Source organism: Gobio gobio, assembly GCF_949357685.1.
Source record: "Gobio gobio genome assembly, chromosome: 7".
Lineage (NCBI taxonomy): Eukaryota > Metazoa > Chordata > Actinopteri > Cypriniformes > Gobionidae > Gobio > Gobio gobio.
In genome coordinates this window covers 39,284,734-39,310,306 of record NC_137103.1, presented here as the reverse complement: position 1 = coordinate 39,310,306, position 25,573 = coordinate 39,284,734, and the positions used below count along the sequence as shown (strand labels likewise).

Sequence of the window (25,573 nt, the reverse complement as noted above, 5' to 3'; positions counted from 1 at the left end):
GATTTTTTCTTTGTACAATACCTTATATGAATCTACAACCTGTGTGAAGCGTCTTAAATTAAAGTCTTGAGCTATTTGTAAGGCAAGATGAATACTAGATCTATAGATCTGGTGGTCATTCTAAAATCTCCAAAATGATATCTTATAATTATCTTAATAAAAATATAAATAAAAAAGTTTACAAAACCTGGTATAGGCTACTGATATTGAGGTCAAGGTCAGGTTTATTTATATAGCACCTTAAAAGCAACATTAGTGCTCACCTCATGAGGATATCAGCTGCATATGACATCAAGTCACTCATTTATCTTGATCATTTCACCCAGATCACTCACAGGATTTTGATAAAGATGGAACATAATCAATGAGTAGGCCTCTCTCTCTCTGGTTTTTATGACAGGTCGCAACCAACTTGTGTAGGCCTAGTTGTGTTTATTTTTGTGTTTTATTCAGCTTCAAAGTGTAGGTACTTCAGGTGCACCTGTGGGATGACTAGGACCCCGAGGATCGGTTAATAGACTAGAATTATATTAATTGAGCTAATTCCTAATTATGGAGGGGCTGTCAAATCTATTGCTGTGTTGGATGAAATGATAACATGCATACAAAAACTAGAACTAAAGGTCAACTAACTTTGCTTTTTTTTTTTAATGAGCAATGTAAACCCCACTGCTCAAGAATCTTAGGGTGCATTTCCAGATTGTTCTTTTGACTGCAAAACCTAAGAGGCTTAGAATTAGCCCGTCCAAAGACTGTCTCGTATAGTCCTGAAGGTTTGATTGTGGCTAAAGAAGGGTGATTTCTGGAAGTTTCCAGTATTAAGAAAGGGACTACAAGAGGTGATAAGTCATGAAACAATAGCTCTTGTGATTGTATATAGTAGGCGTGACTCATGCAAATTCCGCTTTGGCCACGTCACATATGCTACACACCACATGTAAAAGGGTGTGTACAGCGGAAGAAAAAGGAGTAGATGGACGTTTATAAAAGGCGTGTTTGTAGCACCATTCATGCCGAAGGACTGAAATCTACAATTTCTGAACTTTTAAAGACATTTTCTGACCGCGAACACATCCTGCAACCGTCTGCGTTGGAACTGTCAGACACTGATGTAGGGGATTCACCTCGCTTGGACCACTTCGTTCATTCTAGGAACAAGCGCTATTCAAATCTTTATTTCAAGACTATTATCATAAAAATGGTAAGTTGTATCTTAAGTGTAACCATTGTATAAGTCAAACAGGAGTTGATCATTGAACTGAACCAATAATCCGAGCAGAATGTATCTTGCAAAGTGACTATTTGTAGCGGCGTAGAAATGCTCCATATTCGAAGAATTCCGTCAATATCTGCGAGATAAATATTAAATCTTCTAATGTACTGTGTTTTTCAAACGACATGACGCAGTATATGTCTTGAATTAAAGGGATAGTTCGTTTAAAATTGAACAAGGAGGCGTGACAGCTCGGTCCCCATTCACTATTATTATTAAGATTCTATGAAAGGGGGACTAGGGCTGTTTGGAAGAAAGTCATACAGGTTTGGTTGGTGTTGTTTATTAAAGAGGCAAATATACATTCTCTAAATACACCACAGAGGGTGAGTCAATTTGTTTTTGTCGAAAATGTTGATGTTATCTTCAGCAAAGAATCGGCACACCAACTGGTCTGACTGTCTTGATTACTATTGAAAAATATCGTTCTGTCTTAGTGGTCGTTTTACATCCGAGCGCAGCTTCTAGAAATTTCGCCGGAGTCGCACAGCGTATTGGTGTTAGCAGTCAACAATTCCATACAAAATTAATCACATTGTTTCCATGGACGAGTGTCAATAAGGACTAGCAGTGTAGGTCTTTGTTTTTATTATTTGTATTATTTATTTAGTCACCCATCCTTGAATGAATTGTGTATATAGCTCTTTTGTATTTAATGTCCTGTCTGTCTGTCTGTCTGTCTGTCTGTCTGTCTGTCTGTCTGTCTGTCTGTCTGTCTATCTATCTATCTATCTATCTATCTATCTATCTATCTATCTATCTATCTATCTATCATCTCTGTATCTATAAGTCGTCACCATTGGTAACTAGAGTACATTTTGGTTGTAGTGAGGTGAGTTGTCTGGCAGTGGAAATTTTCCTCCTTGCCCACCCCTCCTCCCCATGCCAAGTGTTTCCTTTTTTTCTTAGCCAACCAGAGGATCCATAAAGAGATTATTCCAGGCTGGCTGGTTTTCATTAGATTTAAAGGGATGGTATAACAAAATGAAAATAAACGGAGCAATTCCATGTAAACAAATTTTTATGACTCTTTTTTCTAATGTGGAACTCGTTGTTAGGCACAAAGTTGCATACTGACAGTCAAGGTCACCATTTACTTTCATTGCTGAGACTTGTTATTCTGCCTACCATCTTTTTTGTGCTCCACCCAGGCCTGGTCCCTGAGGGGGGCATACCTGTGCTGTCCCAACCCGGACCAGACCCCGCAATTTCATTTCGGCCTCTGACCCCCTGAGAAATATAAATGCCCTCAAAATGTGTGTCCTGTGTGGCCAGTTATATGAGTTATATGAAGTTTGGAAATATGTGAGGATCAGTAAAAGATTAAATAATTAAGGTTAACTGTCCTTTTAACACAGAGGGCGTCTGTTTACAGTATTGACTCAGTATTGTGTCATTTGTGATGTGTTGTCAGTTACATTTATAGCACTGATGTGCATCTGCAACCTGATAACATCAGCACAAGTCGTGTCATACAGTGACAGAGTCATGGTGTCATGGTGGTGCTTTATTACATAGAAAAGTACTGTTGTAATTATTTCTTAATGTGTATAATTGTATGCATAGTAGGGCATACACTTCCCGGTTACCTGGTTTATAAAAAGACTGAGCTATGATAAGTAAAGTAAAGAGAACTTTTTTTTTTCTGGCTTTTTTATGGCTTTAATCAAGATTTGGAAAAATTAAGACGGCTAGTGAGAGGGTCATAAACAGAGCAATTTTGTTTGGTAAGGGATGGGAAAATGTCTTCCTGGATTGTATCATGAGGAACAGTGTTTGTATTGTACTGATGTGATGTGTGATAAATGCAGACAGGACAAGTTAAAGGAGAAATTTCTTAGTAATACCAACAGGCGGCAGTAGTCACCGCTTATTGACGTTCCTTAATTTTTTTGCTTATGGGGATAAGCATCTGGTAGTGTGTGTTACCATTGATTACTTTTAAATCTTTCTTTCTCATTTCCGCTTTAAACGCTAACATTAATATGACCAAACTGTTTGGATAGTTCTGTCAGAGCTGTTGCAGTCTGACCATAAGCTTGCTGTTAGATGGGATGTTAAGCTGGCTGTTAAAACCAACCAGTGTAGTGTTGTGCAATAATCTGTCCTATGGTTCACAGGGAATTAGTGCCTGAAGTCCAAGCTGGTATAGTTTTCAGGTGGCAGAGCAGTGGATTGGGAAGTGATGCGGCACATTTGCGCATGTCTAAGTTATTCAACCATTAAAGCCAGGCGATGAGCCTGGGAGATCGCAATGTAACAGCTTCTAGTCTAAAAAATGTATCTGAATTCTTATGTTGAAAGTGAGGTGTAAATAAATATGGAGGAAATTATTGTTTTCATGGAGCTTGAAAGGATAAATTGATTATAATGTTGACAATTAGTTATGTTGATCATCATATTTAATAATGGAGACTTGGTAACTTTTATTAAACAGCGTCTTTGCGTTTTTTATTTCTGTTATTAATTTTTTGGGATACACTGATATTAAAACCCTGACTGTGATATACTGATAATTATTTTCATGTTATTCTATACTGTTTTATTTAAATAAATGAAAAACACTACGAACTGATATCAGCGATTTATTTTAATTGCAGCACTACATTATAATGTAACATAGGAAAAATATGAATTTTGAAATTCACTAAAGATTGCATTTAACAGTGTTAGTATTAGTGTTTTTAAATATTAAGTGAGGCAAAGTTAATCTACTGTAAATGTTAAAATGGTAAAATGTGCATGCACAATTAAATATCCAATATTGTCCAATACTGATAAATTAATAATGGCCTGTTTTCACAGATAGGGGTTAGATTAAGCCAGAATTAGGTCTTAGTTAAATTAGGATGTTTAAGTAGCTTTTATAACCGTCCCTTTGGGAAAGAAAGAAAACACATTACTGGTGTGCATCTTGAGACCAAACAACGGCACTGACATATTTTAAGATATCTCCGTGCAAGTTTCTTTCAGCTCTCGACTAGGTTTAAGCCTCGTCTGTGAAACCAGGCAAAAATTTAAGTATATTGTATATTGTTCAACAGAATAACACAACACAAACAATCTTTAACAAAATGTTATTTTCCCATTTTGTGGCAATTCAAGTCAGTGGCTAGTAATAATGAATGACCTACACTTGATCTAATGCATGCCATGTCTCTCTCTCTTTCTTTCTGTGTTTGCTGTCTTGCAGGAATGTAAACTCTTGCCATTTCTAGACCAGAAGCCAGAGACATCCTCCCCAAAATAACTCTTGTGCTTCATGAGAGCACCGTTGGATTACCAATCAAATCTAAACCAAACACAAACCAAATAGAACTTCATCTGACAGATGGCGGATGCTTCCGTTTCCTTCTAGAAAGACAGCAAACCAAAGGAATAAGAGATTTTATGTGCATCTGCTTGCATCTTTACTCAAATAAACCTATTTTTTTCAGACAATTGCATTTTGAACTGTGATAGTAGCTTAAACATGTTAAAAACGGGACCAATGATGGAGGCGGCGGATATTGCAGTTGTTGCACTTTATTTTGTACTTTTGCTTGTGATTGGTCTGCTCGCCATGTGGAAGTCCAACCATAGCACTGTCAGTGGCTACTTCCTGGCAGGTCGAAATATGAATTGGGTAGTGATAGGTGCCTCACTGTTTGTCAGCAACATCGGCAGCGAGCATTTCATTGGTCTCGCTGGTTCTGGTGCAGCAAGTGGTTTTGCAGTGGGTGCCTGGGAGTTCAATGCACTCCTTCTTCTGCAGCTGCTCGGCTGGGTGTTCATCCCAGTCTACATCCACTGTGGAGTTTACACCATGCCAGAATACCTCTCCAAGCGCTATGGAGGCAAGCGGCTGAAGATTTACTTTGCTGCCCTCTCACTTCTGCTGTATGTCTTTACTAAACTCTCAGTGGACTTGTACGCAGGAGCTCTTTTCATTCAGGAGTCCCTTGGCTGGAATCTCTACCTGTCAATCATCTTGCTTATCACCATGACTGCCTTCCTGACAGTGACCGGTGGACTGGTTGCTGTGATCTACACGGACACTCTACAGGCTGTGCTCATGATTGGCGGTGCCTTGACCCTTACCATCATCAGTCTGGTCAAGGTAGGCGGCTTGGAAGGAGTGCGGGAAAAATACATGGAAGCAGTCCCCAACGTCACTGCCATCCTGGCTAACAGCAACTTCAGCTTCCAGTACACAAACTCCTGCCGAATCCACCCCAAGCCAGATTCTCTCAAGCTCCTAAGAGGACCGTTTGACGAGGACATCCCTTGGCCGGGCTTCCTGTTGGGGCAGACACCCTCATCCATTTGGTACTGGTGTGCGGACCAAGTCATCGTTCAAAGAGTCTTAGCTGCAAAGAATATCGTCCATGCCAAAGGCTCCACGCTTATGGCAGGGATGCTTAAAATCCTTCCCATGTTTATCATCGTTATTCCAGGAATGATCTCACGAATATTGTTCCCAGATGAGCTGGCTTGCATCGGACCAGAGCACTGCATGGCTGTTTGTGGCAGTCAAGCTGGCTGTTCCAACATCGCCTACCCTCGACTGGTCATGAGCGTGATGCCGGTGGGTCTCCGAGGGTTGATGATGGCTGTGATGATCGCTGCCCTCATGAGCGACCTGGACTCGATTTTTAACAGCGCTAGCACCATCTTCACATTGGACATTTATAAAATGCTGCGTGTATGTGCATCATCCCGTGAGCTGGTGGTGGTCGGCAGGATCTTTGTGATCTTCATGGTGACTATCAGCATCGCTTGGGTGCCTGTCATTATTGAGATGCAAGGTGGCCAGATGTACCTGTACATCCAAGAAATTGCAGGATACCTCACACCTCCCATTGCTGCCCTTTTTTTACTCGGCGTCTTCTGGAAACGTTGCAATGAGACCGGCGCATTTTGGGGCGGTATGACTGGGTTCGTGCTAGGCACCACCCGCCTCATCCTTGGCTTTGTATATCGTGAGCCAAAATGTGACCAGCCAGATGAGCGTCCAGCTTTCATTACTCGTGTCCACTACATGTACATTGCTGCCGGGCTGTTTTGGATTTCCGGGCTGGTGGCTGTGAGTGTCAGTCTGTGTACAGCACCACCAGCAGTGGAGAAGGTCAAGCGTACCACAATCTGGGGCTTGAGAAAACTTAAGCGGCTTGCTGTGACTGAACGAGAGGAGATGTACAAACTCACTAATGGCAATGGCGTCCTCAAAAAAGATGTGCCTGATGATGTCCAGAAGGAAAGATGTCTTGATGGGGCTGACATGAAACTCCTCATGCCCTCGCCTTGTGACGAAGATCCCACGACCCCCAGCACAGAGGCATCCACACCGATGGAGCTGTGCGGCAACGGCCACGCAAAGCTTGTGAAACAGAATGATGAAGCCCAGTGTGATGAAGAGAACTGCCCGCAAGTATTTGACTGGATTTGTCATCAAGAGAAAAAAAGGCCTGTTGTCGAACCCAAAGTCATTGAAGATGAAGAAGCTGTCCGCAAAATGCTTTATGAACCCCCTAAGATCAAGCTGTTACTTAACGTAGGCCTCGTATTGGTTTGTTCACTGGGTGTTTTCATGTTTGTGTACTTCTCCTTGTAATGTGCTGCTGATCTTACCTTAAGGCCTGTGTGAAAGACAGCACATTTATACGAACTACTTGTTTTTATAAGCCATCTAGGGTCTGTAATATTTACAGTGTCATCTCTTTCTTTTTATAACTTCTTTTTAGGGACTCTAAACATTTTGAATCATTCTGATAGAAGTTATTTATTGTTTCGCCTTGGCTCTGTGTCACACCTCCTTGAAAATATTTAAGCTATTCCTCGTGGTATGTTGATGACCAAATGCATTATTGAAACTAGATTTTATGTAGTTTATGTTTGGTCAAGTTAAGCAAACTGTAGGATTTACTGTTTTTCTCCTTGGTGATTTTTGCCTTATGTCACTCGTGTTAGTGGAATCGTATTTCAAAAAATGTTTTTATGTGAAATGGAAATTGTGAAAACGATGCATTTTAAGTGCAAAAAGGTGGGAAGTTTATCATAAGATTCCAAGGTTTTTAAAAAAAAAAAAATCTTTTGCATAAAAAGGTGTCATATCACTAAGATGTTGTGCTGTCTGATATCACTAAGGTGTTGTGCTGTCAACCTTTCAGTACATTCCCAAATACAAGTAAGACTTTTTAGGTCCATTAATGTAAATTGTAACAGTGTGTAATTTGCTGTATTTTCAGAGTACTTTCATTTCTCTGTATGTTGAGCTACTTTCATTGAAAAAACAACAACAACAAAAATACGCCAACATGCCTTTTGTGAAGAGCATAAGCTGTAAAGACCCTGCTTTGTTTTCATTTTGGGAATTTGACATGGTTAATGTGAAAAAGACTTCCAAGATGTTATCACTCCAAAACAAATCAACTATAAAATGCACAGACTGGTTATGTGGATGTTACTGAATGACTCTCAGAACCGCCACAGGAAAGACCCAAGAGAACACTGTCATTAATGTTGTAATCTGATATTATGATATCCCAAAACAGGTTATTTAGACTGGGATGTCCAATTTTGATTGCTGCGCAAAAATAATATCTTGTTCTTCTAGAAGAAGAATTTGAATATGGCTGCAGTAACAGGTATTACCTGTTACTGATCTGCTGTTGAATGCTCTTATTTGGATGCGGCCTTAGTGAAAATGAAATGGTTGGGAGGGATTTTGTAAACAGATGTAACTTATTTTTTTTTTAGTGCAAGCTCACAATGTTGTATTAATACGGAACTTTGACATTCAAGCACATTCTAGTCATTTTAATGAAAATTTAACCCAAAGGTGCAACACAATTATTTTGACTTAATTGAGAAGAGTTGTGGCAAAAGAGATATTATGACGAAGTGCAAATTTTTTTTTGTGTCTCATACTTTTTTTTTTATCAGCCTTTAAAAATCCTTATACCCAAATAAAATAAACTGGGGTTAAATTGGCTGATTATTGTTTTATATTTTAAATTAAAATTGTATATTTTTAAATCCATTTTTATACAGATAATATCTTTGTATTGGAAAAGAGGTACATAAATAAAAAGAAAGTACAATAGAGACCTTGTTCTTTTATTAATGGTTTGGTTTTGGACTCTTATGGTCCTTGTCAATGTTACTGAAGTGATTAGTGTTTTTTTTGTGTTTTTTTTTTGTTGCAGCAATCAGTTCAACTTATTCTGGTTCATAGCATTTATTTTAACTGAATCATTCAGTCAATACTGTGGTTGACCTCAGTCTCAGAGTGAAGTATATTATTGCTTAAGATGTTAAAAATGAACTTAAATATAAAATTACAAAATTTGGGTGCTGTTGTGATTATTTGAGGACTAATTGAATGTTTGTTCTCATCCAAAACTGATATGATCTCTTTGAATTTACAAAATATAGGTAAACATTATTTGTAATAGACTTAATACTCTGACAGAGCATCTTTAAGCACATTTATGCGTAGGTATCATTTGTTTTCTGGCAATATACTGGGTGTGGAAGTGATTGTTGGTTTTGGATACACCACAGATTTTCAAACCAGCACCCAAAGTTTTTGAATATGTATCCATGCATTTACTAGTAAAATGATGATGAGGTTCTATCTTTTTTTTTTTTAAGCACTGTTATGTTGTTTGTGTTTGATAATGTGAATTTTAAGACTGATACGTTACTTCATTTAACGTCATCCTCTATGGTACTTTTTAACATGGCCTTTCATGACAATAAAAGGGTTTTGTGTTTTGATTTCAGTGGATTTTACTTTTGTATTGAATGGTGTATAGAGAACAGATATTTCTTTTGCTTTAGTTTAGAGTGTGTACATCTCAAGATTCCTTGTGTTGCATAAAACAGGCTTTATCGATTAATTGTGAAACGATCCATAAGCTACAAAAAGATGCATATGGAGTTCATTGCTTTCAATCTCTGATCTAATCAGACATAACACAAATGATTTGTACATTTGCTACTTTTATTATCAAAAGTTGCGGATGAATAAAAAGACATTCATTTGAGAACGACAAACTGTGTGAGCGTGGTTATTTGACTTTAAATCTTTTAATATATTGTATAATTTTCCATGTTGTTTTTTTAATTAAAATAAAACACCACTGCATGTTAATCCAAACACCACTGCATTTCAAAACAGTTTTACAGTTTTGTTTATCAGTGGCTCTATGTCTTGTAGAGATAATTATCATGTGTTTTATGACATTCATAAAGTTTTTTAGTCCTAGCTGTTGTTTATCCTTAAATGAATATTCTGCATAAATGTGATAATCCATCTACAATATAGGCTAAAGACAATTACTCATATTACACGTATATGCAAAGAGAATCATTCATTGCACTAATATATGTATTCTGGGATATGAGACACTGATATATCACATGGTGAACCTATGCTTCCATCCATCTATTTTTTGGGATATTGCATAAAAACACTGTATGGAAACGCCATAAATGTGATAATCCATCTACAATATAAAGACAATTACTCATATTACACACATATGCAAAGAGAATCATCCACTGCACTAATATATTCCTGGATATATCACATGGTGACTCTATGCTTCCATCCATCTATTTTTTTGGGATAGCTATCACTAAAAACACTGGATGGAAACGCCATAAGTTCTAAAAAATAATTTGTAAGAAACCATGACTACGATGGAAACGCATTTGCTGAATAAATTCCTCGATGCGCATAAAAAAAAAAGTCTTTGCGCGATTGGACGCAACCCGGACCAACCAGAAGAGCGATCTCATTGCACAGCATCTGCAATTATGTTTTGGTCATTCTGAAACGCCTAATCAAAGTCTGTCTGTCGTCAGAGTGGTTCGGAACAATTCCCTCCCAGAACTGTCTTACGTTCCCAAACAAAAGGTATCCGCCTCCAAAAGCAAGATAACTTGAATGCGTTTACTGCGTTTATCCGAAAATCCTTCAACAGTGGCTTCTCTTGTTTTTCTTAGTGATGTTTAGCGCCAGTTTATCAGTGACGATTTTGTTCTCTGACTCATGGAATGGAAACGGTGCTTTAATCGCAAATATTTCCAATTTTTCCCACACAAGTTAAATTCGCAACTTTGGATGGAAACATAGCTAGTGACAATTGTTTTTACGCGTTAGATGTAGTCACGCAGTAGTTGACATTTGCAGAACTATAGGTATAGACTTGTCTGTTTCATGTAACCTAGCCTTTAAAGGAATATAAAAGATTTCAAATTGCATTGCTTTTTTCTAAATTAACAAATGCTTTGTAAAGGATAAAGTGTTTCGCAGCGCCGCTATAGTGGCACAATCTTGTCCTTGACTCAATCTTGTCCTCTCTCTCTCTCTCTCTCTCTCTCTCTCTCTCTCTCTCTCTCTCTCTCTCTCTCTCTCTCTCTCTCTCTCTCTCTCTCTCTCTACTGCATGACAGTTTGTATCTTAGCACAGTAGTTTTCCATTTAGATGTAGAAATGCAGGTGCACTGAGTGAAAATATGTAGGCGAATAATTGTTTTGCCCTAACCTCCACCTCACACCTATGTTTGGTAAAAGCCTGCAGGTCGTATAGGGTGTGCCACTAGATTTGATGTTGCTTTCTGAGAAAGAGAGGGAGGGGGACAAAACAGGAACAATGTTCCAAGAATCCATGAGTGAAACTCTGTTTTGACTATGTCCAAAACATTTGGCCATGATGCGGTAGATCCTGTGGCTTTCCATTTGACCTGTATGGGAGATTCAACACACCATAATCGAAGGGATATCCTTGTCTAGTCTAAGGTTTGGACTTGCTATTTATCCATGAGCAATATTTTAAAAAGAGTCCTCAGAAATGTATAGCATGAATGCTGTAGGCAGTGTGACATGCAAAGGAAAGTCTAAATGCATCAATCAACAGGCATTATTTTACCTCTTCAGTGCTTCACAGCATCTCATTCAGAGCTTTTCTCTGTTTGGTTAATGTTACTGTGACCCTTTTTTCTCACTCTGTATTTCCTCCTGACTGAAGTTAGTGCTGCTACTACTGGCAGTGGAAAAGTACTGGCAAAACAATATTGTGGGCTGCTCTTTGTTCATTGTTGCAGCCGGAGAGCAACAGTGAAGACCAACAAATCTATTCCAACATCTATTAGGCACGCACATTTAAACTGACCACTTGACTATTATCTTCAGGACTAAAGGTCATAACTGTGTGGGAAGTGCACTCAAGCAGAATACGTCAATGCAATTGATTAGAATGCACCTTGCATGCAAATAAGGTGCAACACATATGCCGATTGTTAGTAACTATGCAATTCAGAAACGAACAACATATGACTATAAACTAACATAACATGTTCTTTTACAAATAGTTTTGCTGATACTATCTATCTAAATAAAAGACATTTGGAGGAAATTATAGAAATTTTTAACAATTACCTCCAATTTCAATTCCAGATATTAGTTATTAGTCAATTTACTTTATAATTCAAAATAACAGCAATGATAAAACACTTAATTTACAGATTTTGCTCCAACTGGGGTTGGGGACCATGGTAGCACTTTACAATAAGGTTGTATTAGTTAACATTAGTTAATGCATTAGTTAACATTAACTAACCTCTGTTCAGCATTAGTTAATCTTTGTTAATGTTAGTTCATAAAAACCCCAACTGTTCATGGTTTGTTCATGTTAGTTCACAGTGCATGAACTAATGTTAACAAGATTTTAATAATGCATTAGTAAATGTCGAAATTAACATTAACAAAGATAAATAAATGCTTTATAAGTGCAGTTCATTATTAGTTCATGTTAACGTAGCTAACTAATGTTAACTAATGAATCTTATTGTAAAGTGTTACCGGGAACATAATATTAATGTGGTATTATTTTTATTTGCAAATCAAAAATCTGATAACCACTGCAGCATGATTCATCATAATATGCAAATGACTCATGCATTTGATTATGAAATGACTCTTACATAATGGCACATGCCTCACTCTTTTTTCCATCCTTGAGAATATTTTTAAGCATTTTATAATTGAATCATCCACAATTCCTAACTGCATGTTTAGATTAGGTGCCTTAACATTTGGCAACTTAGTTAAAAAAGGGAACAAATTAAAAAGTAAACAAATTGTTTATATTTTAAACAAAATATAAAATAAAAAAAACAAAACTTTTAAAAAAACTTAAAGGTTATTTAAAAAGTATTGTGATAAAAAGAGCATTTTTCAAAACACAGAGAAGATTAGATGCGGTATATTCATGCCCTATTGAATTACTTGATACAGTACAGTACTGCAATTATACTGTAATATTACATACATTTTTTTATTTTTCAATATGTGCACTTTTAATGTACTTACAGTGTACTTAACCACAAAAGTACTGTAATATAAAATAATGGGTTAAGTTAAGGTTTAGAAGTAGGTTCAGGGTTAGTACTACCAGTGTCATTACTACAATAAGTACATAGTATGGACTGTAAAATAAAGTGCGTTACACTTTATTTTAAGGTGTCATTGTTACAGTGTAATTATATATTTAAGTACGGAGTAATATTCATTAACAACATGTACTTACAAGTTAGAGTAGGATTAGGATTTGGTTCAGGGTTAGTTGCATATGCATAATTTACTGTTATTCCTATAGTAAATACATATGTAAAAACACTGTAAAATAAAGTGTTACCTATAGTGCTACCTTTTTTATTTGTTTCTCCCAACTCAGTAGTTATGATGATGTTATGGTGATGAATACCATATATGTTGGGTAAATACTGTCATATTATGAAAATACCATCTTATATTTTTGTTTGTAATTGTTTTATGCTGTACAATTAGTCATATCGGACTTTCACTGCTGCTTGGATGTTTGTTAAATGTCGCCTTGAAGAAACAATGTTTTGTTTTTGTCTATTGCTCTGCAATGTATAAAAATGACAATAAAGCTCAACCTTGACTTGAGAGGTATTCTTCATTGTTGTGGTGGTATATTAAACTGAATCATATAATGTCTGAATCCCTCAAAAAGAACATCCCTGTCAAGGCTTAGGTAATGTAGCAATGTAAACCTGTCACAAAGAATCACACACCAAGGCAGAGACACGCGAAAAACAGCATTGTTCAGCATCTCATATGATGAATCTGTTCTCCACCACAACCCACAGCAGAACAAACACGGACGCCACACATTCCCAAAATTCTATATAGATGGCCAGTTAAGCGGTTCCACTGTGCAGGAGATTCTTCCACTAATGAAATCATTCCACAAAAAGGCATCTGAATGGAAAAGGGAAATATTTATGGATGCTGGGTTAATCAATAGGTTTCAGGAATGTGTTCAGGCCTGTACCGGACATCAGAGGAGCCACACTGATGCTCAGAGGATCAAACTGGTTTAGCACAAGGTGCAGAACTACAGGTTAGAACTAATGGATCATTTTACCATTTTTATATTTGATCTGGCTGCCTGCATAACTGATTCTGTTAAGCCCATGATGAGTCATTTTGCATAAATTCTCCTTCATCTCATGCTCCAGTACCTTGGAACGTTACATTACCCCACAGCCCTCAGGTCTCTTCATTGTGTAACATATTAAATGGCCCTTCTGATTCTAATCATTAGCCATACTTTTTAAGATCTGTCCTCCTACTGTAATGCATATCTGCATGTACCAACACTGACGTGATATAATTAACAAACATACCGCCCCAGTTACAGCTTTTGTACCTTTTTTCTGAGACAATGGTAAAAGTCAGAAGGGTGGAGGGTAAAGAGGTTGACAACCAACGTCAGGAACTGGGTGGGGCATGATTATGCCAGAAGGGACAGACTTCATGGAAAAGTACCATGCTGTCTTTTTACTTTTTCATTTCTTTCATTAACCTTAATGAAAAAAATCCTAATAAATGTTAAATTCCAAATAAAATCTAACTCTTTAATTAAATTAAAACATTGCGAAGGGTACAAGTCCAGAAACAAATTGGAAATGAGCCTTTTAGTGCGTAAGACAATATGTTGTTCAGAATAGTACAGTAAAAATAAAACTGAAGAATACCTGAGATAACAAGCAGCTCTATCAATATCAGTGCATTATTTTATAAGGTTCTCAGGTAAACACACATGCAAATGACTTGACTTAATTATAATTCATAACAAAACTCTAACTTTCAGGAACACAATCATGTAACTCAAAGCAGCTTTTCTGGTACAATACTGATATTTTTATTAAAACAACACTACGTAACTATTGGAACTGCTGTGATGTCACAATCAAGTTGAATTGTGGGATACAGAGCTGCTTGAAGTGTACATCGGAGTAGACTCACTCCCTCGGTCAAAATCAAGGGGATGAGGGTCTATCCATATAAACGTCCCTCGTCCACTTCACGAAGTGGAACACACTTCAAAATGGCGCGGGGATTCCCTCGAGGGAAAGTGCTTAAGCAGTTGAAGCATAAAACTGCAAGTTACTTGCAGAGGAACATTGTTTGGTTGCACTTTATTTTGATGGTCCCATTCTGTTAACTATTAGTGTTAGAGTATTAGTAGTAGACTAAGTTGACATGTCAGCTACTGTGTCAGTAGAATGTCTTTTGGGGGACCAACACAAAAAAGAGTTAGCAGATATTAAGTCTACTAATACCCTAATAAGAGTTAGTTGACATGTAGTTGCAAAGTTTTATATTTAACAGAACGTTACCCATTGTTTTGGTAATTCTGTGAGCTGTGCTTCAGCCCTGTTTTTCTGGGTGGATCTTATGGTTTTAGGCGTACCAGTTTAGTGATAACAGGTGAATGAGCCTGCAGGCCTGCACCCACCCCACCTCAAATAACAAAAAAAGACGGATATCAGAAAGAAAGAACATTCTTATGACATATGCGCCTCTTTTGTTTAGACTTGTCGCTTTCTATTTTCGCTCGTGATTCATCAGACCCATGGTTAATGTTGCTCATTTATTGTGACTACAAGCGTTCAGCCTCAAGCTATATGACATCTTCCACAGAAGAGCCATGTACAAATATACATAAGCACGCACAAACAGTATGCAAATTCCCACAAAATCCATCCCGACAGCTCAATATGCTTACATCTTTTCATCATATCATTTTTTTCAGAATTGTTTTACTCTCAAAATATCTCGGAATTCATAGAAGTGAAGTTAGATTCATAACTTTATTTATCATTATCTGCTCTTGCTGCCTGCATAACTGACAATGTCACTCCTTCAGCTCATGATGCTGTGTTTCTGCTCCAGTAAATGCTAATGTTATGTTACACTCCACAACCCTCAGGTCACTTTATTGTGTTACATATTATAACGTTCTTTTGATTCTAATCTGCAACTCATGCATTTATACTGGTTCACTTCAGACCCCTTGTTTGTAAATCAAAAACCAGAGAGAATCTCTCGAAAAGTTGTCTGCTTTAAATGAGCGAAAAAGGTGAGGAGATGTGTAACTGATTTAGGGTACATCTGACCTTGCTTATTTGTATTCTTCTGCATTTTTTTACACATTTTATGTACCAGTGGAAAGTCAAACTTTTCCATTACCACCCCCTCTCAATTTCTCATACTTTCTTACGTTGTCCTTGAGTAAGTCTCAAAGGAACAACATCATACCTTATCTGTGTTGGAAAGAAAGAAAATTAGGGAGTGTGTATCTGCAAGAAACAGGCTTTCTTTCTGTGTCCAAAGTGATCATCCGTCTGTCCTGAAACGCTTTCATTAATCAATTTGAATATGAAATATTTAAACATGTAAATATATAATTGCATCAAATATATACATAAATATTTAGTCATATAATCATTTGTTTCTATCATTCATAGAGTATCACTCGGACAAATAAATCATGGTGTGGTGCTAGAAGAACCAAGAGAGAAATGATACAGATGGTTACATAAAGAGATAGAGGAGAGGTAAGTTCACTGTTGCCACAGTAATGTGGACACTTTAAGAATGAATCCACAGCATTCCACAGCAGTACTTGAAAACAACAACACAATGGCTCTGTGCTTGTGAAATACACCTATTCTAAATTGCTTTAAATGTCAGTGCTAACAACACAAAAAACACTCAGGGTTGCTATTTCCAAAGCTGTGTTTCATTTAGAATTTTCAGCTAAATGTTACCATGTGTCCATTCTTTGTGAAATGTAGAAACCATCAATTTTTGTTGTTGAAAAAAAGGTGGTTAGAGGCCTACTGCAATTTCTGGGGGACTATACATCGTTTGCTACACTACTATATACAGACTGATCAATTGGAAGGAATCATTCAGGTGTGACACATGACAATTTAAACTAACTGGGGTGTCAGGAACTTCTTTCATTCTCACCCCAAACCTCAAGAAAATTGAATTCAATGAAACATGGGAAACACATGCCACCTAATGGTTTTAATTAGCAACTTCAATTGAGACTCTTATTGAACAGAGAGAGAACCTGGAACAACCAAGTTCTCTCTCCTTTCTGCGTCCATTGTGATAACTGATTGGCTAAATCTGAGCCTTCCTGAACCTGCACACGTCACTCACAAGCGTCAAGTAAACTCCTTGAGAACTAACAGCTCAATGTCATCCAGTTCCAGCATAGCTTAAACCAATAGCTTACCGAGGGAAACATCTGCAACATCATTAGCTAACTGTTTGTGATGATTTGTTGTCAATGCTAATAAGCACAGTGTCCAAGAGAAGGGAGCATAGAGTGGCACAAGTACAAAGATGGAGATGGTCTTCACAGACCAAGGCATACTTCCAATGTTTTGTTATACGTAACTTCAATGAACTCTGACCCGTCAACATGGACATAAACCAGCTCTGAAATAAATTCCAGTACAGGATTGAGATTAGCTGCATCTCCTAACATGAGAGATTTGTAAAGTATGTAAGCTATTTTAGTTTGATTTAAGATTTATCCATTGATACTGTTTTAAGGCTAGTTTAAGACAGCGTGACTATATATGTTAATATTAGAAAGAGACTTTTTAGGAATGTCCAAAGTAATTACACAGGCATCCTTGGGACAGCTGATCCTAATTTGGGCATTGGTGGTGTCATTTCTATGACAACAGATTCTATTTAAAGTCACACAGACTTAAAAAGTTCAGTTGTAAAATGTGATTCAAATGTAACAAGTGTAAGGACTGGGGACAAAAGAACATATTTAGAAGCTTGTGGGCTTAATTGGTCAATGCATTTTTAGTAAGTCAGTGTCCGTTCGTTCGTTCGTTCCTTCCTTCCTTCATTCATTCCTTAAACTGAAACTAACAACAGATTGTGTGTCCTGTGCAGGGATAATGCTCAAGGGTTCCTGCCTCCACTAGGGATTCCAATTAAGACTTTTGGCCGTCTATCCAAATGCAAATGGCTTTTCAGAGTTCACAACACAAATCACCGTCACATCTCCACAACAGCACATGTACATTGTCAGCTGAACTTGCACGCGCACACACACATGTACACAAGTGTCCGGTTACAGTACCTACACTCATATGCACAAAGACTTTGTCACTAACTGCAGGCTGTTTTCCATCTCTCACACTTGAACATACTGGAAAGAGTGTGTTTGCTCTTGTTTACATCTGTCTTATGTTGCAGTGAAGCCTTCATACCCCTATTTCCCCCTCTCAGCATTAAATGTCATTAGCTGCGGCCTAATCACTCTCCTATATAGTGCTCTTGTTCCTTTGCAGTCCAACTGGGGTATTTTTAGCCCTGAAACAACTGGGCTCCTAAAAAAGGGCTAGAGGAACACTGCTATGTAAGGTATCCTGGCTGCTCTCTCCCATCCTATTACCAGCACAATCCATCAGCCACTCTTTGTCTCAGGCCAGGAGAGAAGAGAGAGAGAGTCAAGGGTTTCCTGAAGAAAGCTGAATTTTCAGAAGAAAGGTACACAAACCTTCAGAAAGAACAGTGGAAGAAGGCCTGGACGGTTGGCACTCTGTTAATAACTCTTAACTTTCTCACACTTCTGGACCATAGCTTTGTGAAAGCTGTGAAGCTGCATGAAGAGCCATAGCTTCTTTTTGGAAAGGTCTTAAAATTAGTATAGACCATGCAGGCCACCTGGATCCTGCTGCTTGCCTCTCTGGGTGTCTCTTCCCTGGCTGGTGCTGAGAAAGGCCTCGAATTCCCACGGTATGATGGCAAAGACCGTGTCTTGGACATAGATGACAAGAACTACCGCAAAGCCCTGAAGAAATACGACATGCTCTGCCTGTTCTACCACGCTCCTCTGCCAACTGCAAAGGAGCAGCAGAAACAGTTACAAATGACTGAACTAGTACTAGAGGTAAGAGAGGAAAAGTCAAGCGTGAATGCATGATATAAAGTAGATGTAAGACTGAATGGAAAGTGTTTATTGGAGCAAAGCAACATGGGATTGCCTATCGACAGTACAGCCTTCAACAATTGTGCAGTGGTTATTAAAATAAATACATTATATTTCTTTATAAAATGGTTATGGATGGTCAAACTTTTGCATGCTGTATGTAATAATATCAGTTTAGAGGCCCATAGACTGCAGCTGACTGACATATCCATCTTCACATGGCTCTCTTTTTTCACTTCTGTATTTATCTGGATTAAAAAAGTGGATATCTTTAGTCACCATGTTAATCAGGCACTTCATATTCAGTACACCTGATAGCTTCTAAGGGCCTTCTGAATGTGGGCTTGGGAAACTGGTCATAGAGTATTGGCTTTTAAAATGCAGCCATTCAAATTACTTTCATCATAATGAAAGCAGGACACCAGGGTATTTATGGAACAAGAGCACTTCTAAAATGATTACATAAGTGTACTCTCCTTTACTCTAAATTCACGGCTCACAAGTTCACTATCTAGACTATTATGTCAGTGCGACTCAGTGCATGGTACACTCCTGATATTCACAGCATAATTACACAAAAAATTTTTTTTTAACAAAAATCTGAAGCATGTTCATATAATCCTCTAAATTACAATGCTTGGGTGTATATAAACAGCGGCTTAACTCATGCCTTCCAACAATTCCTCCAGCATTTCTTCCCCATAATATTATATTGGGGGAGAGTCTGTGTCTCGCAGTGGAGGGCAAACTTTATGCACTGTACAATCCCTCTAAGTAAAGAATATTTCAGTTTAAAAATGTGTCTTTTTGAACAATGTGAACAATTTTGGTACTAACTTTGTGCATGATGCTATATACCGCTATATATACTGTATATTGGCCTTTTTATTATTTTTATTATTAATTTTTTTTTTTACATTTTCCTTGGAGCCTGAACAAATACTAAATAAGACAAATAAAAACATGCTGTTATAGTACAAATCATGATTTGCTTTTCCACAGTTAGCTGCTCAAGTCTTGGAGGAAAAGGATATTGGCTTTGGAATGGTTGACTCCCAAAAAGATGCTAAGGTTGCCAAGAAACTAGGTGAGACAAAACATATATATACATACAGTGACCATGGCAACAGTGTATCCCTCTGCTCAAAGTGGCACTACTTTCCAGCCTCTCCTATCACACGGTGAACGTGATTTTGAGTTCAAGTGCAACATGTTCCTGGATCGGACCTGGATTGGAACACTCCAATCAACCAATCAGATTTGACGGTTTACAGTTTATGTCAAGTTTAGGCTCACAACCTAGGTGCTTCTACATCAGTGTTATAGTTTATTTAACACAACATCAATCCCTGCAGGAGATTTGCATAAATTGATGATGATACAGTAGGCTATAAAGGCTCAACAGTATACAATGTACTTCACACTGCCATGATGAGTGACTATAGTATGCGTTTCCCTGGAAGGTTTGCACGAGGAGGGCAGCGTCTATGTCTTTAAGGAGGACCGTGTGATTGAATTTGATGGACTGCTCTCTGCAGACACTCTTGTGGAATTCATTCTGGATGTAAAGAATCTGTATTTATTATAAATCCAGACATCTCATTTGTTTTAGTACTTTATGTCATCTTAACTCTCTCCCTCATGCTTCAGCTTTTGGAAGATCCGGTTGAGGTAATTGACAATGCTCTGGAGTTGCGAGCTTTTGACCGTATGGAAGAAGACATCAAACTCTTTGGCTTCTTCAAAAGTCGTGACTCTGAACGTGAGTTTGTGAGCACAGACTATGAGAGACAGGAGGTATCTGAATGTTCAAAGACAATTATATCCTTTAGCTGTTATCTGATCTCTGCATGTTTCAAACACACACCTATACAGTACATGCAATGAACGTTAACACATTTTTAAATGTCTGTACATTCCAGTTCTGTTTTAAATGCACACTGAAACCTTATGAGGTCTCTTGAGCATTGTAGGCTACTACTCTTTCAAGCTATAGTTGACATTTAGAGGTCATTTATTTCAAGTCACCACTCTGTTAGCCAACACTGTTAGAGCGAAAGGTTCCAGTTACAATAAAAAGATCATTTACAGTTTTTGATTCCCTGTTGTCTTTAATCAAATAAATAAATACATACATACATATTAGCCTCATTGCCTCACCTCCCCATTTTTTCCTTTTTCCCTCTGATTTCCTCAGATTATCTTGCTTTCCAAGAGGCAGCTGAACAGTTTCAGCCTTTCATCAAATTTTTTGCCACCTTTGAGAAATCTGTGAGTATCATGTTATTTTATGCTCTGTTTATGTTCAATAGATCTTTATCATTGTGTGATTATCTTTTGGGGAGGTGGTAATCCTCTGAAAACAACTGATGGTAGATGAGTTGCTCTTATTTTTGCATTGTAGGTGGCAAAAGAGCTGACTCTGAAGATGAATGAGGTGGACTTCTATGAGCCCTTCATGGAGGAACCAGTCACCATTCCAGACAAACCCAACTCAGAGGAAGAGCTGGTGGCCTTCATATCTGAACACAGGAGGTAAACAGGAAATCGAATCAACTGATTTTCTGAAGGATGGATATACAGATATTTTATACTGATCTCCTACTACATACAAATTTGTATTGACCTCCACAGACCAACTCTAAGAAAGCTCAGGGCAGAGGACATGTTTGAGACCTGGGTGAGCAAAACTGTAAAAAATCCAACTCACAAAAAATTTAGACTAATGATTATGTTTTAGTTTGCTGGACAATTAAATGCTAAAAAGTTGGCTTAACCGGTGAAAATAAGTTGGTTCAACAATCGTTGGACCAACCTAGTATATTAATTGTAAATTCAATTTGTAAATGCAAGTTAACAAGCATACAAGTTGCAACAAACACTGCATTCTGGGTGCATCGTGCAAAACTCATCAATGGCTCCTAGAATGCATTGCGGCATGAAGCATGTCACCATTGTTGAGATTCATAGGCTGATTCTTGATGTCTGTGGGAATAAATCTCACAGGAGGTCAAAGTGCTTAGTGTACAATCTGTTTCAAACCTTATTCAGACTTGACTTATTCAAAGTTAATAGTATATTGCTCATATTAAGCTCAGTCATAAAATCAGTGAATTAAGCCACTACACAATGATTATATTCTTATCATCGAGCAGCTGACAGCATCTGATTGTGTTTTCTCTTGCTTTTCTTGCCAAACCAATTGCCCAACTAAAGAAAACACTGATCACAATGATGGTGACATAAAAAAATTATAATCAAACAACACAAAATTAAAAAATAAACTATAAAAACTCAATCAGCTGAACAACAGATGTTTAATTGGGAGACATGTGACCTTACTCAGTTAATTGAGTTAAGTGAACAACTTTGTTTAAAAGTTGAGTAAACTCAAAAAAGCTGTGCAGCAAGTTGCCTTACAATTTTAAGTTATGTCAACTTTTCTTTTTTTACAGTGAATATTTTTAAATGAAATTTTAGTAACACTTTAGAAACAAAAAATTGTTTCAACTTAAAAAAGTAAGTGACCGTGCTGCCTTAAAATGTTAAGTTTAGTCAACTGAAATATCCAAGTTGCCACCAAGTACACATTTTAAGTTCACTAAGCTTAACATTTGAATGCAGCATGAACACTGCTGTTGAAACTATTCTCTTTTACAGTGAACTACTACTGAGGGAAAACTAGCTTTACATTCATGTCTCTCATATAACACTGCAGACTTGCTCTCTCTCTTTTAATACAAATACCATCTTGCACCATCTCAGTTGATTGTAAAAAAAAAAAAAATGAGTTGACTTCATTCCTAATAATATTGTTGGTCTGGTTATAATGTAATAGGCTGTTTTTTCTTTTTAGCAGACGTTTAAGATATGCAGTTATAAAATAATTTAAACTCAAATCAATATTCTACACTGTAAAAAAATATTTAAAAAGTAAGTTACCTGGTTGCCTTAACATTTTGAGTTCATTGAAATAAAAAATTTGGGTTAATGACCTTTTTTTTGACACTGAACATTTTTGAGAATCGACATCACCGATTTTGTAAGCATATTGCGTTATTGTGTTTTATTTGTAGTGATGCAGTGAAATTATTTTCATGACTTATCACATTTTTTTTATGTATGTGGTTCAGATACAATAATATTTTGAGTTTCTATTTATTAAACCAATTTCCTTTATTGTATTGACTCAAATTTTTACTTTCAATTAACTCAAAATTTTAAGGCAACCAGGTTACTGACTTTTTTAAGTTAAACCAACAATATTTTTTTTACAGTGTATGTCCATGTTGCCTTTATATTTATTTAGTGAATGGTCATGCAATAAGCGGGATAGAGAAAAGTCAGCTTTATCACAAAAATGATGCCCGGAAAAGGTGATCAGACCCCGATGCGGATTGCAGGAATACAGATATCATAAAGCAATGACACTAAAATTAATGTTCTCTTATGCAGGAGGATGATTTAAATGGAATTCACATTGTAGCATTTGCAGAAGAGGAGGACCCTGGTATGTGCAGTTTCAGGACACCTCTCTTAATTCCTCATAAAGCCTCAAAATTATTTTAGTTTGACCATAAATTTGTTTTTTTAGATGGTTTTGAATTCTTGGAGATTTTGAAGGAGGTGGCCAGAGACAACACACACAACCCAGAGCTGAGTATTGTGTGGATCGACCCAGACAACTTCCCATTGGTGACTAAAATAAGTTTTACGTTGATGCATGACTATATTGAGTCAGTATTACTGTAATGTAAATCGGATGTCAGAAACTGAAAAAAAATCCTTTCTTTTATTTAAAACCCTGTTTCCTTTCTTAGCTCATTCCATACTGGGAGAAGACCTTCAAGGTTGACCTCTTTAGACCACAGATTGGCATAGTAAATGTTACAGATGTAAGTGCATACATTTTAACATTTTTAACCAGGTGATATGAAGGCCCGCTTTTTCATGTTTGGATCTGACCCGACCCACTATCATAAAAATAAATGTATTCTTCTTATTATTGTTATTGTTATTATTATTATTATAACAAATGTTTATTGCTGACATAAGCCCATTGACTCATGGCCTCTATGACAGGCGGACAGCGTCTGGTTGGAGATACCTGATGATGATGAGCTGCCGTCACCTGAAGAGCTGGAAAACTGGATAGAAGATGTGCTCTCTGGAACAGTCAACACAGAGGATGATGACGACGACGATGATGATGACGATGATGACGATGATGATGACGACGATGATGACGACAATGACGATGATGATGACGATGATGATGACGATGATGATGATGACGATGATGATGACGATGATGAATGATTCATATACTGTGAACCTCAAACAAATCTGCTGAGATAACAATTGTATGTATTTTACAGTAAAATCATTTTGTACATCAATGGACAAACTGCATAGTGTTCTTAATGTTAAATTTAAATGATACAAGTGAAAAATGTCTCTTATTTATAGGTGAAAGTCATATTTTAATCAGCTCTAAACTGGAAATTGATAAAGGGATTCAAAATTAAATGTGTAAAATGTGTGAAAAGTGTTATTTTACCACTGGAATTATATTAAATTTTCTACTGTTATCACCCATTCACAATAATAAAACTTTACAATTCGGTCGGAAAGTGCGTTCCTATTTAAATATGTAAGGCCTTATGGGCTTTCACATTTATACGATTTGTTACAAATCTGCTACAAAATATAATATTCTGTGCTAAATTCTGATTGTGAATTTATCACAATCAGTCATAATGTTATGCCTGATAGGTGTGTGTATATATGACCACCTTCCTAATATTGTGTTGGTCCCCCTTTTGCTGCAAAAACAACCCTGACCCATTGAGGCATGGACTCCACTAGACCCCTGAAGGTGTGCTGTGGTATCTGGCACCAATATGTTAGCAGCAGATCCTTTAAGTCCTGTAATTTGCAACGTGGGGCCTTATAGGACTTATTTGTTCAGCACATCCCACAGACTCTCGATTGGATTGAGATCTGGGGAATTTGGAGGCCAAGTCAACACCTCAAACTCGTTGTGCTCCTCAAACCATTTCTGAGCCATTTTTGCTTTGTGGCAGAGCACAATATCCTGCTGAAAGAGGCCACAGCCACCAGGGAATACCGTTTCCATGAAAGGGTGTACATGGTCTGCAACAATGCTTAGGTTACGTAGGTGGCACGTGTCAAAGTAACATCCACATGGATGGCAGGACACAAGGTTTCCCAGCAGAACATTACCCAAAGCATCACACTGTCTCCACCGACTTGCCTTCTTCCCATAGTGCATCCTGCCTTGCGTTCCCCAGGTAAGCAACGCACATGCACCCGGCTATCCACGTAATGTAAAAGAAAACGTGATCCATCAGACCTTCTTCCATTGCTCTGTGGTCCAGTTCTGATGCTCACATGCCCACTGTTGGAGCTTTTGGTGGTGGACAGGGGTGAGCATGGGTACCCTGACTGGTCTGCGGCTGTGCAGCCCCATACGCAACGAACTGAGATGCGATGCACTGTGTATTCTGACACCTTTCTATCAGAACCAGCATTAACTTCTTGAGCAATTTGAGCTACAGTAGCTCGTCTGGCTAGCCTTCGCTCCTCATGTGCATCAATAAGCCTCGGCCACCCATGTGTGTGTGTGTGTGTGTGTGTGTACATGTTTTTCTATCCCGGTGGGGACTTCAACCTGAATGCACACAGACTCATGGGGACTTGTTTCACCGTGGGGACCTACATTTTGTTTCCCATGAGGAAAGTTTGAAGAAGTCAAACCATCTTCATTAGGAGAGATTTCAGTCTATCAAACAAGCAAAAGGCCACACAACTTAACTTACTTGTTCACCATCATGAGCACCAACCTAACAAGAAGACAACAGACTCAGCAGAAAATCATTTTGCACAAGATGTGTGCCAAGAGTTTGACTGACTTTTTAAACAAATGTTTTTGTCATTTTTAA

The 25,573-nt window shown here is 37.6% G+C and overlaps 2 protein-coding genes across 4 annotated transcripts; both read left to right on the top strand.

Annotated features, from left to right (window-relative positions):
• The first annotated feature begins 903 nt into the window (after positions 1-903).
• On the top strand, positions 904-24,234 carry casq2 (calsequestrin 2). 3 transcript variants are annotated; one of them, XM_079821636.1, is made up of 14 exons: positions 904-1,201; positions 16,105-16,194; positions 17,968-18,166; positions 18,260-18,569; positions 19,611-19,695; positions 20,072-20,172; positions 20,259-20,370; positions 20,806-20,879; positions 21,013-21,143; positions 21,243-21,288; positions 23,064-23,118; positions 23,203-23,303; positions 23,429-23,503; positions 23,691-24,234. In XM_079821636.1, the coding sequence occupies exons 4-14, from the start codon at positions 18,333-18,335 to the stop codon at positions 23,925-23,927; spliced, it is 1,254 nt and encodes a 417-aa protein (XP_079677762.1). In that variant the 5' UTR covers positions 904-1,201; positions 16,105-16,194; positions 17,968-18,166; positions 18,260-18,332; the 3' UTR covers positions 23,928-24,234. The 3 variants fall into 3 exon arrangements, with proteins under 3 accessions (XP_079677762.1, XP_079677761.1, XP_079677760.1); XM_079821635.1 differs by having other exon boundaries at positions 18,104-18,569; XM_079821634.1 differs by having other exon boundaries at positions 17,968-18,569.
• slc5a3b (solute carrier family 5 member 3b) lies at positions 954-9,310 on the top strand. The gene is made up of 2 exons (XM_079821633.1): positions 954-1,201; positions 4,467-9,310. Exon 2 carries the CDS (start codon positions 4,746-4,748, stop codon positions 6,864-6,866), a length of 2,121 nt encoding a protein of 706 aa, XP_079677759.1. The 5' UTR covers positions 954-1,201; positions 4,467-4,745; the 3' UTR covers positions 6,867-9,310.
• Positions 24,235-25,573: the final 1,339 nt, after the last annotated feature.